Genomic DNA, 17,203 nt, shown 5'->3' with positions numbered 1-17,203 from the left:
TGGCCCCAACACTGAACCCTGAGGAACAAATTAGCAACTCCCTCTTTCTGGCTCTAGTCTTTTACATAATTTATTGTGCTTTTCCTCTATGTCTCAAACTCACTCTGGTTGTATTAATTAACAGCGTTGACTTAAAAATAACGGAGGCAGTGAACCCTAAAAAGCTTGAGAGAATGCTCACATCTTATTGTTTTCTTGTGCCATTCAGACTGGCTAGCCTTGCTGTATCTCCAGGAAAATAAAACCTAACCTTGAAATACGTGAGTTAAATTATATAGACAGTACACAGAACTTTTGGCTGCTCAAACAATTTATGTGAAGATTACAAATGCTCATAACTTTTGCTAGGCTGCAGTCCTATTGTTTAGTGGAGCCAAACGCAATGCTCTTTGACTTGCTGGGAGGTAAGTCTATGTCTGTTTTTCATGGTCCTTTTTACACCGCTCAGTTGTCTTCTGGCAACCTATTGACAGCTTTTCAATTGCCCTCCTCTTGGGGTACATGAATAAAATGAAGGAAATTATTTTCCTAAGGAAACCCTGAAGATAGATTTATTGAAGGTTTACGATACTATACTGTACCTTAATTGGCACACTTGATCCAATTTGTTAGTTTTAACTAAATCTTGAATAGTTGATTGTACCCTGCCATTTTGTAATCTGAATGAAGTGACTATGTGAAAACTACTTCTAGCACTTGATAAGATTTTTCTCTGCTAAATTAATTTTCAGGTATTTGTTCCTTATAAAGAAAGTGAGCATTTGCTGAAGTTCATTGAAGTAAAACTTGGCTTAAACACAACTAAGTAAGTTTTTAAACTCTTTACAGTTTCTAAGATATCCAGACTTCTGAAAGTGCTCTGAGAAGTCTAAAATTTCAGTGGCTTGTGAGAATTTATAGAGGAGTTAGGGAAATGGTTTCTATTTGTCGCCTGGTTTTAAGGCTGAATTAAAGGAAGATGCAGATACAGAATTTGCTTAGGATTTTGAGGTTTCTGAGGAACCTCAATATTTTTCATGCCTTGAGGTGAAATCATTTAATAGATTTTCATGTTCTTTTGATGTTGAAGAGCAAAAACTTTCTGTACCCTGCCTAGCATTTTTAATAAGAATGGAAAGCAAAGATATTAGGGTAAAGGTGGTGGTACTAACTTTTTATAACCTGGGAAAGAAAGGGCTCTGAAAAGAGTCATGAACTATTGATACTATCTCAAAACAGAGTTAGGTTGTGGGGTTTTATTTTTAGTTTCGTAAGAGTAGCACCCCTGCAAAAAACATGTATGTTGGAAGAAATTAGGACAAGGCACAACTTAAAGTCAGAGGGAATTGTTGTCATGCTAAGAAAAACTGTTTGCATCTGTAAAAGAGTTGAATGTTGGTCTACAAGAAGAAGATGTCATGGCTACAGATTTTCTGGAAGACTTCAAATGGTGTATGGTAAGGACCGAGACACCTCCTGGACCCAAGCCAAGACTTGCAGTTCTGTGCAGGAATTGAGACTCTCTCTTGGGAACTGCATCTCTCTTACAAAACTACTTCACAGCCTTTCAGGGGAAGAAGTGGAAAGTGACATTGCACACAGTTGAAATTGTTGGGAAATTTTTGGACATGTAATGACGTTGACTAAGATCCATTGTTTAACACACATACTTGCACATTCTTAAGTCTTTTGCAAGAAAAGAAAGGACTGCTGGTCAGCATTTTGGTTTATTCAGCTACCAGGTATTATGGATTTATTTTTTTTTCTCCCCCCTGGGGACTTGCTACATGTTATTTTCCAGGCTGTCAAAGTCTGCAATGAAGCTGGTGGTTGAGACAAACTAGGTGCAACTATGCCTAGAAAATTGTGTAACTGTGGATTGGAATTACGGTTTGCAGCACAAGAGCTTCAAGATCTGCCTTTTAAGGCCAGTTTGGATGTGCCTAGCTGTTAATCTTTAAACTGATTCTGTCTAATTGAAAGTGGTTCAGTTCTCTAGTCTTCCCTTGGGGGAAAAGAAAAAGAAAAAGAAAAGAGGGAGGAAAGCAAAACAAAGTAAGACAAGAATGTATTCATGGCATCACATGCTGCACCAATTCCAGTTGAGAATACACATTGATAGTGCTTCTTGGCAGAGTATATAATCTTTCTGCTCGTTAATTGAGAAAGAGGAACGATTGAGGGGGTTCGGCTACAGAACTAGAATTTCAGCATTAAAGATTCTATTCTTGGCAGTGCCTCAAGCTTGTTTGTGATCTCAGATGACCACTTTCCCTCCTTCATCTCGGTGTTTGGAATGAGGACAAGCATACCTTCTTGCATCAATATCTCTAAAATCTTAATCCACTGTGACAACAAAGTGCTTTGTGGTCCCCATAATGGAGTTACATGGGAGGTTGAGTTTTTATGATATGAAAGAGTTGTAGTCTGGTCTCTTCAGGTCACAGATTCTTTTTTGGAAGATAAGCTTTTGACAGTTACTCTAAAGAGCACTTAAAAGGCGGTTTCAGATGATAAAAAGATAACTTTTCAAAGACGAATGTCACGTAGTTTCCTGTGATGTGAATAATTAAACTGTGATTGATTGTGTGCTGGATTTTTTTTGTTTTGTTTTGTTTTCTAATCTGTGGGGTATTGTTACTGTTTTTAATGGAATGTTTTTGCCTTACTAGGAATTTTACAATGAACTGGCTCCTCTGTCAAGAATCTCTTCAGGCACCCTCCCAAGACTTTTTTTTGCGACTAACACAGTCATCACTGTTGCCTTTCTATATTTTAGTATTAATTATCTGCCTTTTTTCTGTGACTCAGGTCATTTTTAGGAGAATTTGGTAAGTAATTTATTTATACTGAAAAATAAGAAGTTAAAAATAAGAGGTTCATGGATGTCTACGTGAATGGTCGTCATGTTTGTTGCTCCAAAATTTGAGCTTGCCAGGGTGTGAACACCAGTGGAAAGGCCCACCAGAGGCTCCTTAAGAAAATCCTTTAGTCAGGAGCTTCTTGAGCATCCCTCCAGTTAGGACAGGGGATTGTCCTTGGTTTGTTTCCCCATAGGTGCAATTCCTGCAGAGCTCTGGCTAATGTTTTGTGATATGTTTATGTCTCTTCCCATTGCAAGGGAGAAAGACATTTTATCTGTTTTCTTCTTCCAATAGCAAAGTTATCTGATTGTTGCTAGAGAATTTGTTTCTCTGTTTTGGGTTTGCTGGTGGTGGGTTTTTTTCCTAAGTTTACGTACTGTGAAGGATTAGGTGGGTGGAGTTGAGAGGATTTCAGATTTCTAATGCTTCACTCTGCTTTTTTTTTTTTTTAAAAAAACCTCTTGTTTACTGTGATAAGGTCCATCAGCCTTTGCAGCTCAGAACAGAGCTGAAGTAAAACTGACTCAATTATTTTTAGTTTCACAGTGATTCACAGTTCCCTTGGGAGAAGGGGTAGTGGAGCTGCCTGTTTACGGACTAAGAATAGCAACACTGTAGATCCTTGTGTAACTTGTCTTGGAAACTCAATGGCTAGGAAATTATCTTTTCCTAGTAGAAGATGAATGGTGTAACTGCTCAGGTATTAGGGCAAATTTCTCACTTGTCTGCAGCCAAAATCAATAGATTTTTTTCAAGGACCAAAACTTCTAATAGATAAGGACTATACTGCTATAAATGAAAATGTTTGTCAGGTTGGATGTGTATATTCAAACACACAAAAAATAGTATATTCAAACAGTGAAAGAAACTTTGATTTTTTGCTAGTGGTTGAAATTACTTTGTAATAAGCAGTGACTCTAGTATGTCTCAACAGTTTTTTAAAGAAAAGCTTAAAATAAACCTTCTCCCCCCTCATTTTTTTTTAATTTTGAAGCAGTTAATAATCTCAAATATTTTTCCATTTGTCAAGAGGAAGCTTATTATAAAATTGTAACATGAATTCACATCATGGTAGAATAAAATGTTATCTATTGTGTGCCTTGCATTCTCTTTTGTAGAAAAACATTTTTGTAAGATTTTGGTTATGATTTTTATTTATGGTATATTACTAGAATTTATAATAATGTGACTAAAACCTGTTTTTGTTATCTTGCCTTGTCATAAAATGGTATACGCATTCCATACACAATTATCATCCTACAGATTCCATAATTCTTCACCAAGCTAATGATATGAAGAAATTTAGTTAGAATGCATGTAAAGCATGCTTCATCTAAATATTTGTGGAGTGTGCATGCTCTTAAATTAGACTGTTTCTTGGTGCTGAATTACTTCAAAATAGGATTTATGGTAATAGGCAGTGATCCCATTGTATTAATTCAACAGCCGTTGCTCCAGAGGGGTTACAGTCTAAAGGGACAGCGGGTACTGATAGATCATTGATGAAGTACAGAAAACAAATAAGTAGTGCAACAATATTGTATGATGTGATACAGAATGATCTCAGTGTACTGCTGAATTACCAGTCATAAAGGTATTTTTATTGGCACCTTTGCCTGAGATAATGTCTGAATTAAGTGATGTCTCATTTTCTCCAACTGCAGTGGTGAACCACTGAAAGAGACAGTTAAACTTGAGGATGGTCGAATTGGAGAGAGACCAGAAATAGTTTATCATGTAATTCACACAATTTTACTTGGTTGTCTAGCGATGTGTTTGGAAGGGTAAGTCTGATTTTGATGTATCTCTTTTGAAAGCAACAGAGTTCCTAACTGGACATGATATAGCTTTCATCCCTTTGAAATTCACCCCTTTTCAGAGATGTATTTGGCATATAGTGGTCCTAGGTAGTAAGGGAGAGAGCAAAGACCATTTTGACTATAAATTGGATACAGGTATATGATGAATTGTGCTTGGTCTCTTTAACATGTTTTCCAAGCTTTAATGCAGCCAAAATCCAAGACATTAATTGAAGAAAATTTTAATCACTTTCTTTATGGTATTTAAGTGTAGAACTGTGCTATAATTCTTTTAATATTGTATTCCAGCAAGATCTTGTGTAGTGTTTTGATAAACAGTGTATGTTCTGGAATATTGGGATGTGGAAGATTTCTTGTCCATCTTCTTTTGTCTAGGCTAGCATGATGTATACCTTTGCTTGACATGTTAAAGCAGTAGCAAAACTATTTTCAAAGGTATTGTGTTAGTCCTTAAAGCTACAGAAGCTAATGTTTGGAAGACGTTCTGATCTTGGCTCCCAGCTAAATCAGCTTGAAGGTGGCAGACTTGTGTTTGTATTATGCTCATTGTCCTGAAATCTGAATATTCACAGATTCTTAAAGTGAGCAGACCGTTGTGTCACCATGTAGTTGTTTTAACTTGACTAGTCTTATCTTTGAGAGGCACATAATACCAGCAAATCGTAAATTGTTTATTAAATATTTTCCTTTCCTTTCTTCAGGAAGTCCCTTATACTACAGTGTCTGTACAGGTTTTTTGTTGAATAGCTGCTTTTTATCCTTCCTTGGCTGGAAAACCACAACAGCTGAGTGATTTTAAAGTCTTTGTTTTTCTTTCATCTTCCCCTGAAATCTGTGAAGGATTTTGTCTTCTTTTACCTTGGATCTTGCTCCTCCATCTTGCATCAGATAATCAGGTGCCTGCTCTTCTGCTAGAGGTTTCCTTGGTTTTCCCTTCAGTGCCATCAAATTTGATCTCGGATTGCTTGAACATCCAGTCTCTGTTTGACATGAAAAAAATCTGAATGTTTTTATAAATAGCTTGAATACAGAGGCACGCACAGAGTACCAACTAAGTTATTGCAATGTTTTTCAGAATGAAATATCTATGGACACCTTATGTTTGCATGCTTGCTGCATTTGGTGTGTGCTCTCCCGAACTTTGGATGACACTTTTCAAGTGGCTTCGACTGAAAGCTGTGCACCCGATATTGCTGGTGAGCTGCTTTTGCCAATGTTTTGGGAATTACAGCTGGCAAGCGTAGAACTTTTCAAACAACAATTAGCTAAGGCCTATAGAAGAACCCGTTAAAAGAACATGTAGTTCTGTGAGCAGTGGATCTCATATAGTCTGCTTTTTCTGTGTCTTTCGTTCTTACTATCAAGTTTTCACGAGTTCTCTGGTAGCTGGTGATAAAGTTGTTTTCTCACTACAGTCTTTCCTCATAAGAAGCAGAGCTGCCTTCCTCTCTCTCTCTCTTTCACTCATCTGTTTCATTTCTTTTATCAAATCTTTGAGAGCTCAAGCTCTCTGTCATATTTAGTTGAGATAGGCCAAGAAGGTCATGTGCATTTTGGGAGGGGTGCAGGAGAAAAAGTAGTCATGCAGGCAAGCATTGATACAATCTTTGTCTCACTGGGAAATGGGGCTAAAAATGTGGTAGTTGGGTGTATTTAATTGCAGGTCATAAAGCTGCTTCATAAGAAATGGTAAGTGGAATTACTTTGCGTAAGATTTGTTCATCTGTGGCGATTATAGAGAAGTGTTGCAATTGAAGATGAGCTTGTGCTACAGTGCAAACAACTTCCTAACTTCCAACCCTAGTTTTATTCTTAATATACTGAGAGTTGCTTTGTGAAATTTTTAGGAGCTTTGTGCATTTGTTTTACTAATAAAATAAGGATAGGATATTACTTACCTTAATTTCAAGAGGCTTGTAGGAATAAATATTTTATACTTAAATAGAGATTCACTATTTCACTTGTGAAAATGCCATACACTGTTACATCAGAAACATTGACAGTGTTCTTCCAATCAAGGAGTAACAATGTGTTCGTGTACGTGGTAAACACATTCTTTTATATACTTCAGGCTTTCTGCTATATAGACCTGCTTTTTTACTATTAACACAGTAGATGTGTTAATAGCTTATTATCAACAGAATGCCTTCTGTGCATTCCTTACCAAATGTTTTCTGTACCATGCGAGCTATTTTCTTCTTTTTGCAAAGCAAAAAATATATCAGCCAGAACGATAATGTGCTGAAGAACGGGTTTCTGGGTTTTGCATATCAATATTGTAACTCTGAACTAAAGCATCAACAAGATCAGATGTTTGAAATGCTTGTTTAATACTTCTTTTTTTTCCTTTCTCAGATTATCTCATTGCGTTTGTATGCTAGGTGTTTACTTTTCTTCTGTTCCCTACGTCATATGCACGTTGCATCATTGTTATTTGAGTAGTAATTAACCATCCGTAATATTGATGGTAAAGTTATTGTGGGTGAAATAAGTTCTTCCACGGTAAATTAGGCAAATTCTTGTTTGCGGAGAGTTTTTTACCCAGTAGAAAACCACAAAGTTTTACCTGCTGTCACTCTAAGGTTTCAGGTATAAATGTAGCCTACTCTATGAGCAGATTCAACAGATGGTCCAAGGTTGGAGAACAGAGAATGGTGCGTAATCCATTTCTTCTAACATGTATTTTCCAGGCTCTTATTCTGAGTATGGCAGTTCCGACAATAATTGGATTCAGCTTGTGGAAAGAGGTAAGAAAAGTACCTTTGTGTTTTTTGTTTTGTGTGCAGGCACATGAGTCAAAATGATGAACAAATATAATGAAATATACTTGGTGAAATGAAGTATATATGATGAAATAAAAGCTTTCATCCACTGAAAATATCTTTTGGTGTTTGTTTTTTTTTTTTTTAAACAGAACTGTTTACATTTTTCAGTATGAGGTATTTGACAATTTAATTTGTTAACGATCACTTATTGTAATTAAGAAGTGTTTAAATTTAAAGTAAGACTTTATTATGTTCAGCTATTATGCTTTGGATATATAAACTGACTCAACAGAGAAAATACTGCCAGATAAAAACTCAGGATATTGAAAATTGTGTTGCTCCAATCATGGGTTTAGTGAGAGGGAGTGAGGTTAGATGGAAGTAAAATTAAGAGAGGCCTTGCGCAAATAATCTGTTTGAAAAGCTCCTATCACATTATAATGGAGTTAAATCCTTCATGCAGAGCACTATGTAGAGTTAGGTATATCCTACAATACAGGGAAGAAAAGCTACAGATGTTTCCTTGTTTAAAATAAATACTTAGTTCTTTATTGCACGTCACAGACAGATTGGAGAGAAGAGTATTTGGAAGTTATTTTTTATATTTCGGTAAGTGCAAAAAATACATGAAATATCCCATAGAATGTAACCCTCTGCTATACTGACATAGCTTCAAAATAGTTAGTTTGAATAGTTTTATAAGAATTCAGATATAAAAGTCACTCTTGACCAACAGTATTTTAGCAGATTTTGTAACATCTATCTTATAATAGAAATTTTGGTTGCAATGTAACTGACTCTTTACACATTTCTGCTAGAGCAATAGATATTCTCTTGAAAAAAAGCTACTGTTGCTCAAGAGAGTTACAAAATCTGTTACAATAGAGGAAAGTAGTTTAGTTGAGCAAATAGTTCTTTTTCAGATTATTTTTTAACAAAAGCAGTGTGGGGGTTTGGACTCTAGAGGGCTTCATCCATTGCAGATCCAGATTTTGCTTTTAAGCAGTGGTGAACAGTTTGCTCTCCAGGTTCATAGCTCATCTCTGAGCTTGGGAACTTTGGTTAATAATAATGAGACAGTGCAAATGCCTTGAAGCTCTTGATTTGTTACTGTGGCTATAAATGGCTGAGGGCACAGCTCAGCATCTTTCTGCTTGGCTGCCTTCTGACTCAGTCTGGCATAGTCCCCCATCTAACTAGATTTTTCTGAGGGCTCTGATTGAGAAGTGAAGCTGCTTGTCCTTGGGGTGGCTGTAGTAGTTCTTCTTTCTGTCTGTGTGTTGCTCTGGGGACGATTCAGGTATGTGTATAACAGCATTGCTACAGCTTTCAGCCCTGATATGAACATATGGCAGCTGTTCTTGTGCTACCCTAACATGTCTGGTTGTAGATTGCTGTCATTCAACAGCTGAATTGTCCAGGTAACAGGAGTTGAAACTCCTCAGTTAAAAGCAGGCTCCCACTTCCAACTGTCTGTCCACTGTGGCTGTCCCAAAGTAAGTTGCCTCTTTAGTCTGGCATAACCTGTAAACTTTATCCTTTTCAAAAAGAGCTGGCATCCAGTTAGCTTTCACTTAGCATTTCCAACAGCATGAACATGCTCCAGCCCCTCAAGGCTGGCCAGCTTCCAGCCATGCCACCTTCAGATAAACACTCAAAATGGCTCAAGGACTGACAAAATCTGTCATCTTAATAAAGGACCTGTTGTTCCTTCACCCCTCAAACCTGACAGGATAGGGATGCCGTGGTGCAGGGCTTGCAATCTGGGCTGGTCTGAAGATGTTGGCATTCTGTCTGACTTCCAGAAACCCTCATTTTCCCAAAATGTTTTTGAAGAGCATAAACTGAGATATCCTACTTCATACAATACAATGTACTTTCCTTCAATGCAGTAATTGAAGTCAAGGTCAGAGGAAAGTCCAGGGCAGATTACCCACATTTTCTCTCTTCTAGGAAATTTCTCCTTTCCTGTAACCTTTCCACCAAAATGTTTTTGAAGAGCATAAACTGAGATATCCTACTTCATACAATACAATGTACTTTCCTTCAATGCAGTAATTGAAGTCAAGGTCAGAGGAAAGTCCAGGGCAGATTACCCACATAATGCTCTTCTAGGAAATTTCTCCTTTCCTCTCACCTTTCCATCGAGTCACAACAGCCCAACCCCTCCTGGTCAAGCAGGTTTACCATGAGAGATTTATCACCTTCTTGGTTCAATGCCCTTATTTATATGCATTTGCATATGAAAACCTGAACTATGGTCTTGATGCATTTAAGGCCAGTTAAAGTTGATGAAAATTGTTACTGCATAGGTGTTTTTGTGGGTTTTAAAATTATTTTTTGTTGTAAGTATTCTAATAAAATAGAGAGACATGAGAACTTGTGTTTAACATACTTATTTTGAAGAAGGTCTCCTGCTGTCAGGTAAGTATAAACTGTGTTTTGCAAAATATTCAAACAAAAATACCAATCAGAAGGGAAAACTTGGATGAAATCCATTTCTGTTTTGTTACTTAAGGCCCTAATATAATGAATGCTCTATAGTTTGGGTTTTTTTGAACTGTAAGTAACCAAAAATGTGTTTCCATCAGTTTTTCCCTAGGATAATGACAGAGCTTTCAGAACTACAAGAATTCTATGATCCTGATACAGTAGAACTTATGACATGGATAAAGTAAGTATGAAGTCCTACACTTCTATTTTACTGCTTTGTATCAGGGTATTTTTATCTTGGCATTTTGTCGAGCTACCTCTATTAGTCTGAGTTTTCCCTTGCTAAGTCAGTTCATGATGTATGGGAGGAGATATGTGTATTTTAAGTTTGGTATTATTCCTATTGAGAGAAACAGGAATTTATCATTGATTACAAGAGGAGAAGATCCTGAAACATGTAAGCAAATCATGTTTAATGCAATTACTAGACCTAATTTCCAAATAAAGGTGGACACCTTAGTACTTGGTTCTTCGCACATTAACTTTTTAGTAGATTAGAGGATTCATGTTGGTTGTAATGCCAACGGGGGGCAGAAATACCAAAATTTTTGTGTGCATGAGCCAGTAAAATGAAATGTCTGAATGTGAGGATTTAGAGACTTCAGTCAAGATACACACAGTGTAACATGTACGATTCAAACTTCCCCTTTGACCAGAAGGCAGGAAGGGTTCTTATCTGTCTGGCTAGGCAGGGCATAGCAAATACTGAGTTATGTTATATAGTTCGTACTGAGCCATATACATAGCTAATACCGAGTCAAGTTATTTTCTCAGATGTATTTTTCTTCTCATCAAAAGTTTCAGAACTGGATTCTAGCCTCATTCAATCTAACTTTGAACTATGTCATTAGGAGCTGCACTTCTCTGAAAATTAGATCCCCTGTGTTCAGATAACTTACCTTTAACTGTATTTTTGTAGAACATTATTTTCTGTATTTATGTAGTCTTTAATGTCAACCTGTTCATCTTCAGAAAAGACAAGGCTGATAATTATGGTGTTCCAGCCAGTTTCTTCTTTCTGTTAATAGTAGTGTATGTTGTTTGTCACTGCTGTAGCTCTTCAAGACAGCAAGTGGAATAATGCCAAGTACCTAATGGCTTTTACATTAGTCTGCATACATTACATTTCAAGTACATAATTAATCACGATGAATTGCATTGAGATTCACTCAGCTAAGAGCAATTTGACTACCCTTATTTGTAGCAGCTGTTCATATTTTTAATGAAAATAAAGATATTTTTTTTTCTTAATGATACACTTAGATATCCATAATGGAATTTAATTGAATGTCATTATTACAGTATATTTTCTTAAAATTATCTCTCTGATAATATGAATTTATTTTAAACTTTCTCTGCAGGAAAAGTTACCAAAAGTCTGTAATAAAGTGTGACAATGACTGTTTTCTTTCACTAATACAGGAGTGTGAATAGGCAAAAGATGAAACCAAACCCAGAAACATAATTACTGTAGACATTATTATGTATCATGACACTATTTACTCATACATGATGAAATACATTGTCCTAGAAATCAAATGAAAATAATCACAAATCTTTCCCTTACAAGATAACATCGTGTTGTTTCTCCTTCTACCTACCCTCCCTCTCAAGCTTGTTTTGTCACAAGTCATCAACCGTTCGGAAAAGCAGTAGTTTGATCCATTCCAGGACCCCTCTGAATGGTGCTCCGTGGATTGCAAGGAGGGGAGGAGAAGAGCCATCAGCCCTTGCCCCAGCAGGAAGCCTTCCTTGCAAACTTCATATTGCCGCAGGTCTGAGTGTTTCCTGGCAAGGAGACTACTGCCACTGCAGCATTAGCACCAATTGTAATTAGACCCCCAATGGTGTCTTCATGTACTTCCAATTCATAGTGTAGCACTTACAAGATTCATACAGTGTATAAAATTAAAAACATTGTTTTGAGAAATGGATCCTGTACTCAGATGTGTATGTTGATGTTGCTTTTGCAGACGACAGGCTCCTGTAGCTGCTGTGTTTGCAGGCAGCCCGCAGTTAATGGGTGCGATTAAGCTTTGTACTGGTTGGATGGTCTCAAGTTTGCCTTTATATAATGATGATGATCTTCTAAAAAGAAATGAAAATGTGAGTATCCAACACCATAAATGTGTGTGTATTACCAGTGATTTATAGACTGTTCCATCATGTAAGACTGAAGTGCCTGATTGACATGTGTGGGAGTACTGTAAATATTAATGCTCTGAAGAAGATGACTTTGTAACATTCCTCACGACACGTGTTTGCATTGCTCTTCTGTGCTGCCCAGGCCACCTGGCAGTGCAAATTATTTGTTTGGTACCACTCCCCCTACATGTGAGTGGCATTCCAAATACTGCCTTTTCTCCAAAGGCTAAGGTGAGAAAAGAGCGTGACGTCTTGTAAAGAAAGATAACAAGATAGAAAGATAACCAATACATAATCTAGAAGCTCAGGAACAAGATTCCTTACTGAGCCATGTGACCATATTGAGTTTTAGGCAGGCTGTCATTTCTGAGTGATTGTGAGCAATTTTTATTTGCGTATTTTGTCAGGAAGAAAGTCACAAAGCAGAACGGACTTGGCCAGTGACTGCCTAGCATAGAAATAAAAATTGCTGTTCTGCATTACTTCTCAGTCTGTATTTGAACAGTCCAGGATTACAGTAGGCAAAAGGAAATGTCTAGCAAGATATTTGACTTGGAAAGCATCTCACAGGAACTGTCTTACCCAAATGTAATGAGAAAAAATAACCAAATATATTGGAAGGAAGGAGAACATAGGAGTCCAGCAAACAGGGAAGGGAGTATCAAGTAGACTGTCAGTTCTTCACACTGGATGGAAAAAAATATAAAAATATTATTTCTGAAGACCTTTCAGGCCACCTGAAATGTGTAAGATGAGAACTTGCTATCAGCAGAGACAAATACTTCCCATTCAGCTGGCCATTACCTTACCTGTTTTGGAGATTTCAAAACCAAGCATTTTATAGCTTGGTGTGTACACATAATTTGTTATGCAGATAAGTCGCCCCCTCCCCCCCGCCCCCCGTACTTAATTTATCACTGATTTTTGCATTGCATGAACATGTTTTCTTAATTTCTAGATTTATCAGATCTATTCAAAGAGGTCAGCAGAGGATATTTATAAGATACTTACATCTTACAAAGCCAATTTTCTGGTTATTGAAGATTCAATTTGCAATGAAGTGGGACCTGTAAGAGGATGTAGAGTTAAAGATCTATTGGATATTGCTAATGGTCATGTAAGTAACAGTAAAAAAAAATGAATGTTTGAGTGCATAAATAATTCATTTAAAAAGAAATCTTCTTATAATGCTGATCTTATTTCTCTCAAGACTCATACATTTAAAAAGTGATCAATAAAGTTTTGGTTTGCCTGTTTCTTATACACCTGTAGTCTTACTCCATACTATTCTATAACTGCCCTAATCCCTCATAATACATTAGTATCTAGCTGTGCTGCTTTTCTGCCAATCATTAAATACCATTTAACTATATGTAAGTGTTTAAGGCTGTAACACCTGAAGAGGTTATTACAAAAGCAGTAAAGCCATGCCTCAGAGGGCATTCTTTACTACCTTTAACGGTGAAATTTTAAAATGGATAAACAGTTCTTCTAAAACTCTGCCTGGGATGAGGACCAGCCTGCCATTCAATTTGGTACAGCCTGTTTGGTGCTGATGAGGTTACAAGTCTGTTGGATCGGTCTTGCAGATAGGTTAGCACCCCAATAAACAGCTTAAGCCACAGCTGGTAGAAAGATTGGTTGAATAAACTGGAGAGTTAGGAAGATATCCATGAGTGTTACTTCAGTCATTGCCGTGCTGTGGCTGTTACGAATGCCAATAGTGCTGCTCTTGCTGCTGAAGTAGGGAATGAGGTGGGGTTTATAAAGTGATCTCATTACCACTTGTTCATTTGTTTCCTGAGAATCCAGCAAAAGTTTTGTCTTTATAAGGCAGGAGTGGCCCTAAACTTGCTTAGGGTTTTGTTGCTCATTCTCAGGTCAACAGGAGAGAGGGAGTCACCAGTTACTTCTAAGCAATCACAGGTTAGCTTCATTTAGGTAGTTTCCTTGCTAAGAAAAAGAACTGCAGCATCTGTTTGACTGTATTAACTATACCAAGTTAATTCTTGGTTTGAATGCTTTTTTTTATTTGTCGTAAATGAGGAGGATACATGTTTTTTGTATATAGTCTTATATTCCATTCTTGGGGAAAAATCCAAGCTGTTCATCTATGTTACGTATTTTATAAGCTCTACTTTCGATGATACACATTTCAAAAGAACTTGTAATGCAAGCATTTAATTTCTGTAGTTTCTTTCATTTGGGGAAGTAATTTTAGGGGTGATATGTTTTGTGGGGATTACTCTTTAATTTCCCCAGGAATCTACCACTAGTGTCAGTTTCACTGGTAGGTTTTCTGGCCAGTTTATCCATGGAGGATATTGTTTCTGTTTTTCTATTAACTTCCTTACCATTGGTGAAATCTGTCCTTTTTCTTTCTTTGCCTTGCTGCTAAAATCACGTATGCCATGATTATTCTGTGTTGTAGCCAGTATGGTGTACCATAACAAAGTGTGTGTGTATGAATAACCTCCATCATTGATAATCAGCACATGTTGTCTCTCAGTTTCTTCTGAGATCTGTTTTTGCATGAGTAAGTTCCTGTTCCCTCTTCACACTTAGGATGTCAGCTGGAACAATTAATCACAATTTCAGGATTCCATTCGCTCATACCCCTGCATCTCTCATCTCCATACTTCCTGCATCCTTCTCTTTCGCACGTAATCCTGATGTCATCCTAACTTCAGCCACACAGTTTTACTGTCAGGTTTTTAAGTTTTTGCTTGATTAATGTATCAGAATGAGTTTCTTCCTCCTTTAATTCCCAACACCCAGTTATTCAGCAGTTCGTCCTAAGGAACGCTTCCCAGTACTTTTCAGAGCAGTTGTTGCTTGCAATAATAATTTCAATCGAAGGGGGAAAAAACATCAAAAGACAATATCCAATGCAAGAAGCCTGTCTGATAAATGCCACACACAGCACTGTCAATATACAAAAACAGCCATTTACTATTTTTGTGTAATTAGGATTGTCAAAGTGACGAGGGTTATCCTATTTATAGTGGAGAGATTAAGAAGGGGAAAAGAAGGTTCATGATGAGCGTTTCAGTTAAAATCTGTTCTGCTGAACGTCTGTAATCTAAATCTGTAACAAAACAACTGGTATATACATTTAAATGTAGACAACTGAGTGTTCAGTATTTTAGAAGAGGATTGGTTGGGTAGTAATGAATATCACTTGTGCATCCTGTCTGTGGCTGAGTCCATACTGGGCTGAATGCTAACAATGGTAGTTGTAGAAGAAATACTGGAATGGCCAACAGGAATAAAGTATTTTTTTTCAGAAAATTGACATAGTTTGTTCCTGAAAGTTGATACAGTGTGTTGGCCCAAGAAGCTTTGAAACAAAACTCTCAGTCTGCTGGCTAACAAAAATTGTCTTAAGTCATATTGAAAGACTATCAAGACTTTCCAAACTGGTGGAAGCTGGTGCATATATAGTTGGAGACTGCAGCATTTACTTATTCCCAAAGTGAGGGAGGCAGTGGACAGGCTGTTATGCTGTTGACAGGTCTATGGATGTGTTTTCCAAATTGCTGTGGTTAAGAAGGTAAGTATTACTTTCTAGCTTAGACTATGTCCTGTAGTCCTAGTCTGGTATCTTGTTTCTGACACTGACTGTGAGCATATGATTATTGATAGGGCAAGACAGGTGTTTTCCAGCAGTCTGTTGCTGAAGGACTGTAGCTCAGGGGAAATATCTTTGTGTTTGGTAGCCACTGATAGATTTTTCTCCATTAATTTGTCCTGCCACCTTTTTTTAAACCCGTGTAAATTTATGCCATCAGAAGGAGTCGCAAAGGGATTTCTTCAAGGATATCAGATAGTAGATGATAAAACGCACAGGCAATTTGCATCCAAGTCAATTGGTTGGAATTTATACGGCGATACATGTGTGTATGTCTTCACTCTTTTTATTAGGTATGTCAAACTTACTTGACCTGGAAAGGGTAATTGAGAATTTCCTTCCCTACATGGATGGTATGCTATGTGCAGGTCAGGTTTAAAGTACTGGGTAAATAGGACATATGGATAATTTCCACTGTCGTTGTTCTTTATTGTGTGAATAAAGTACACTGGCTTTAACGTCTGCTATCCTGACAAAGGTATTAACTCACAAAGGCTGTTTTAGATGGTTAAACAAATTATAGGGGAATATGTTTTCAGCTTACTGGAATCATACAGTATGGAAATTTAAATGTCTATTGTAAATGAAATTTACAGAATACAGAAGTAAATTAAATGTACAGAATTACATTCTGTAACCACTTCAGTATTTTAATTAGATCGTCTTCTTTTCTAACAGGTGGTTTGTGAGGAAGGCGACAGCTACGCCTACTCAAAATATGGACGATTTTGTCATGAAATCAAAATGAACTATTCTCCATATGTGAATTATTTTACTCGGGTATACTGGAACAGGTCTTACTTTGTATATAAAATCAACACTGTGATATCCTTCCAGTCATGAAAAAGCAGGCAAGCTTCTTTCTGAAGATTGATCATGAATGAAATTCAGCTGGAAAAGTTCCTTTTGACAAAGGAAGTTATTTTTGCAGACACATGTGTGCACATACCACGTGTTGACAACTTTATTTTACCAAACTGGAATTCTTTGAACTCGAGATCAACAGACACAGATACCATCCTTGAAGGAAACACGAAAATTTGTCAATTTTACAGTGTCTACAAAGTGTGACAGTCTTCCATGTTTTGTGTTCTTCCTCCCATTATAAATCATCTTAATCTTCATGTAAATGAGATTTCTAACTTTAGTGTTAGAGGGCTGATATGGGTAGACTTCAGTAATTGCAGAAAAAATATTTAAAGAGCTCGTTTAAGTCATATAGCTTTTATTTTCTAGCAAGAAAGCAATCGGTATCCTGAATCTTTTTAAGTAAGTGTGTGGGTTTTTTGGGTTTTTGTTGTTTTAATTCTTCCTGTCTTCCACTGTAAACATTTCTATGTTTATCAAACACACATTCATACATCTTTTGTATAACTATAGTGTTTGTATAAATCAACTAAGGAAGATTTTATTTAAACAACACTTTCATAGCTTAAGGCACTGATCTCTACATTGCTAGAGACATGTTGGTGGAAGTGCTTGGACTTAGACCTAGCAGTAGGAGTT

General features: G+C 36.9%; 1 protein-coding gene across 1 annotated transcript; it reads left to right on the top strand.

Moving 5' to 3' along the window:
- The first annotated feature begins 382 nt into the window (after positions 1-382).
- DPY19L4 (dpy-19-like 4 (C. elegans)) lies at positions 383-16,635 on the top strand. The gene is made up of 10 exons (XM_009708591.1): positions 383-404; positions 724-805; positions 2,652-2,810; positions 4,508-4,627; positions 5,739-5,859; positions 7,354-7,410; positions 10,020-10,102; positions 11,895-12,027; positions 13,025-13,183; positions 16,376-16,635. The coding sequence occupies exons 1-10, from the start codon at positions 383-385 to the stop codon at positions 16,538-16,540; spliced, it is 1,101 nt and encodes a 366-aa protein (XP_009706893.1). The 3' UTR covers positions 16,541-16,635.
- Positions 16,636-17,203: the final 568 nt, after the last annotated feature.

This window comes from Cariama cristata, unplaced genomic scaffold (assembly GCF_000690535.1).
Source record: "Cariama cristata isolate BGI_N322 unplaced genomic scaffold, ASM69053v1 scaffold36919, whole genome shotgun sequence".
NCBI lineage: Eukaryota > Metazoa > Chordata > Aves > Cariamiformes > Cariamidae > Cariama > Cariama cristata.
Note: the sequence above shows the minus strand (reverse complement) of the source record. Positions and strands in the feature narration are given on the sequence as shown.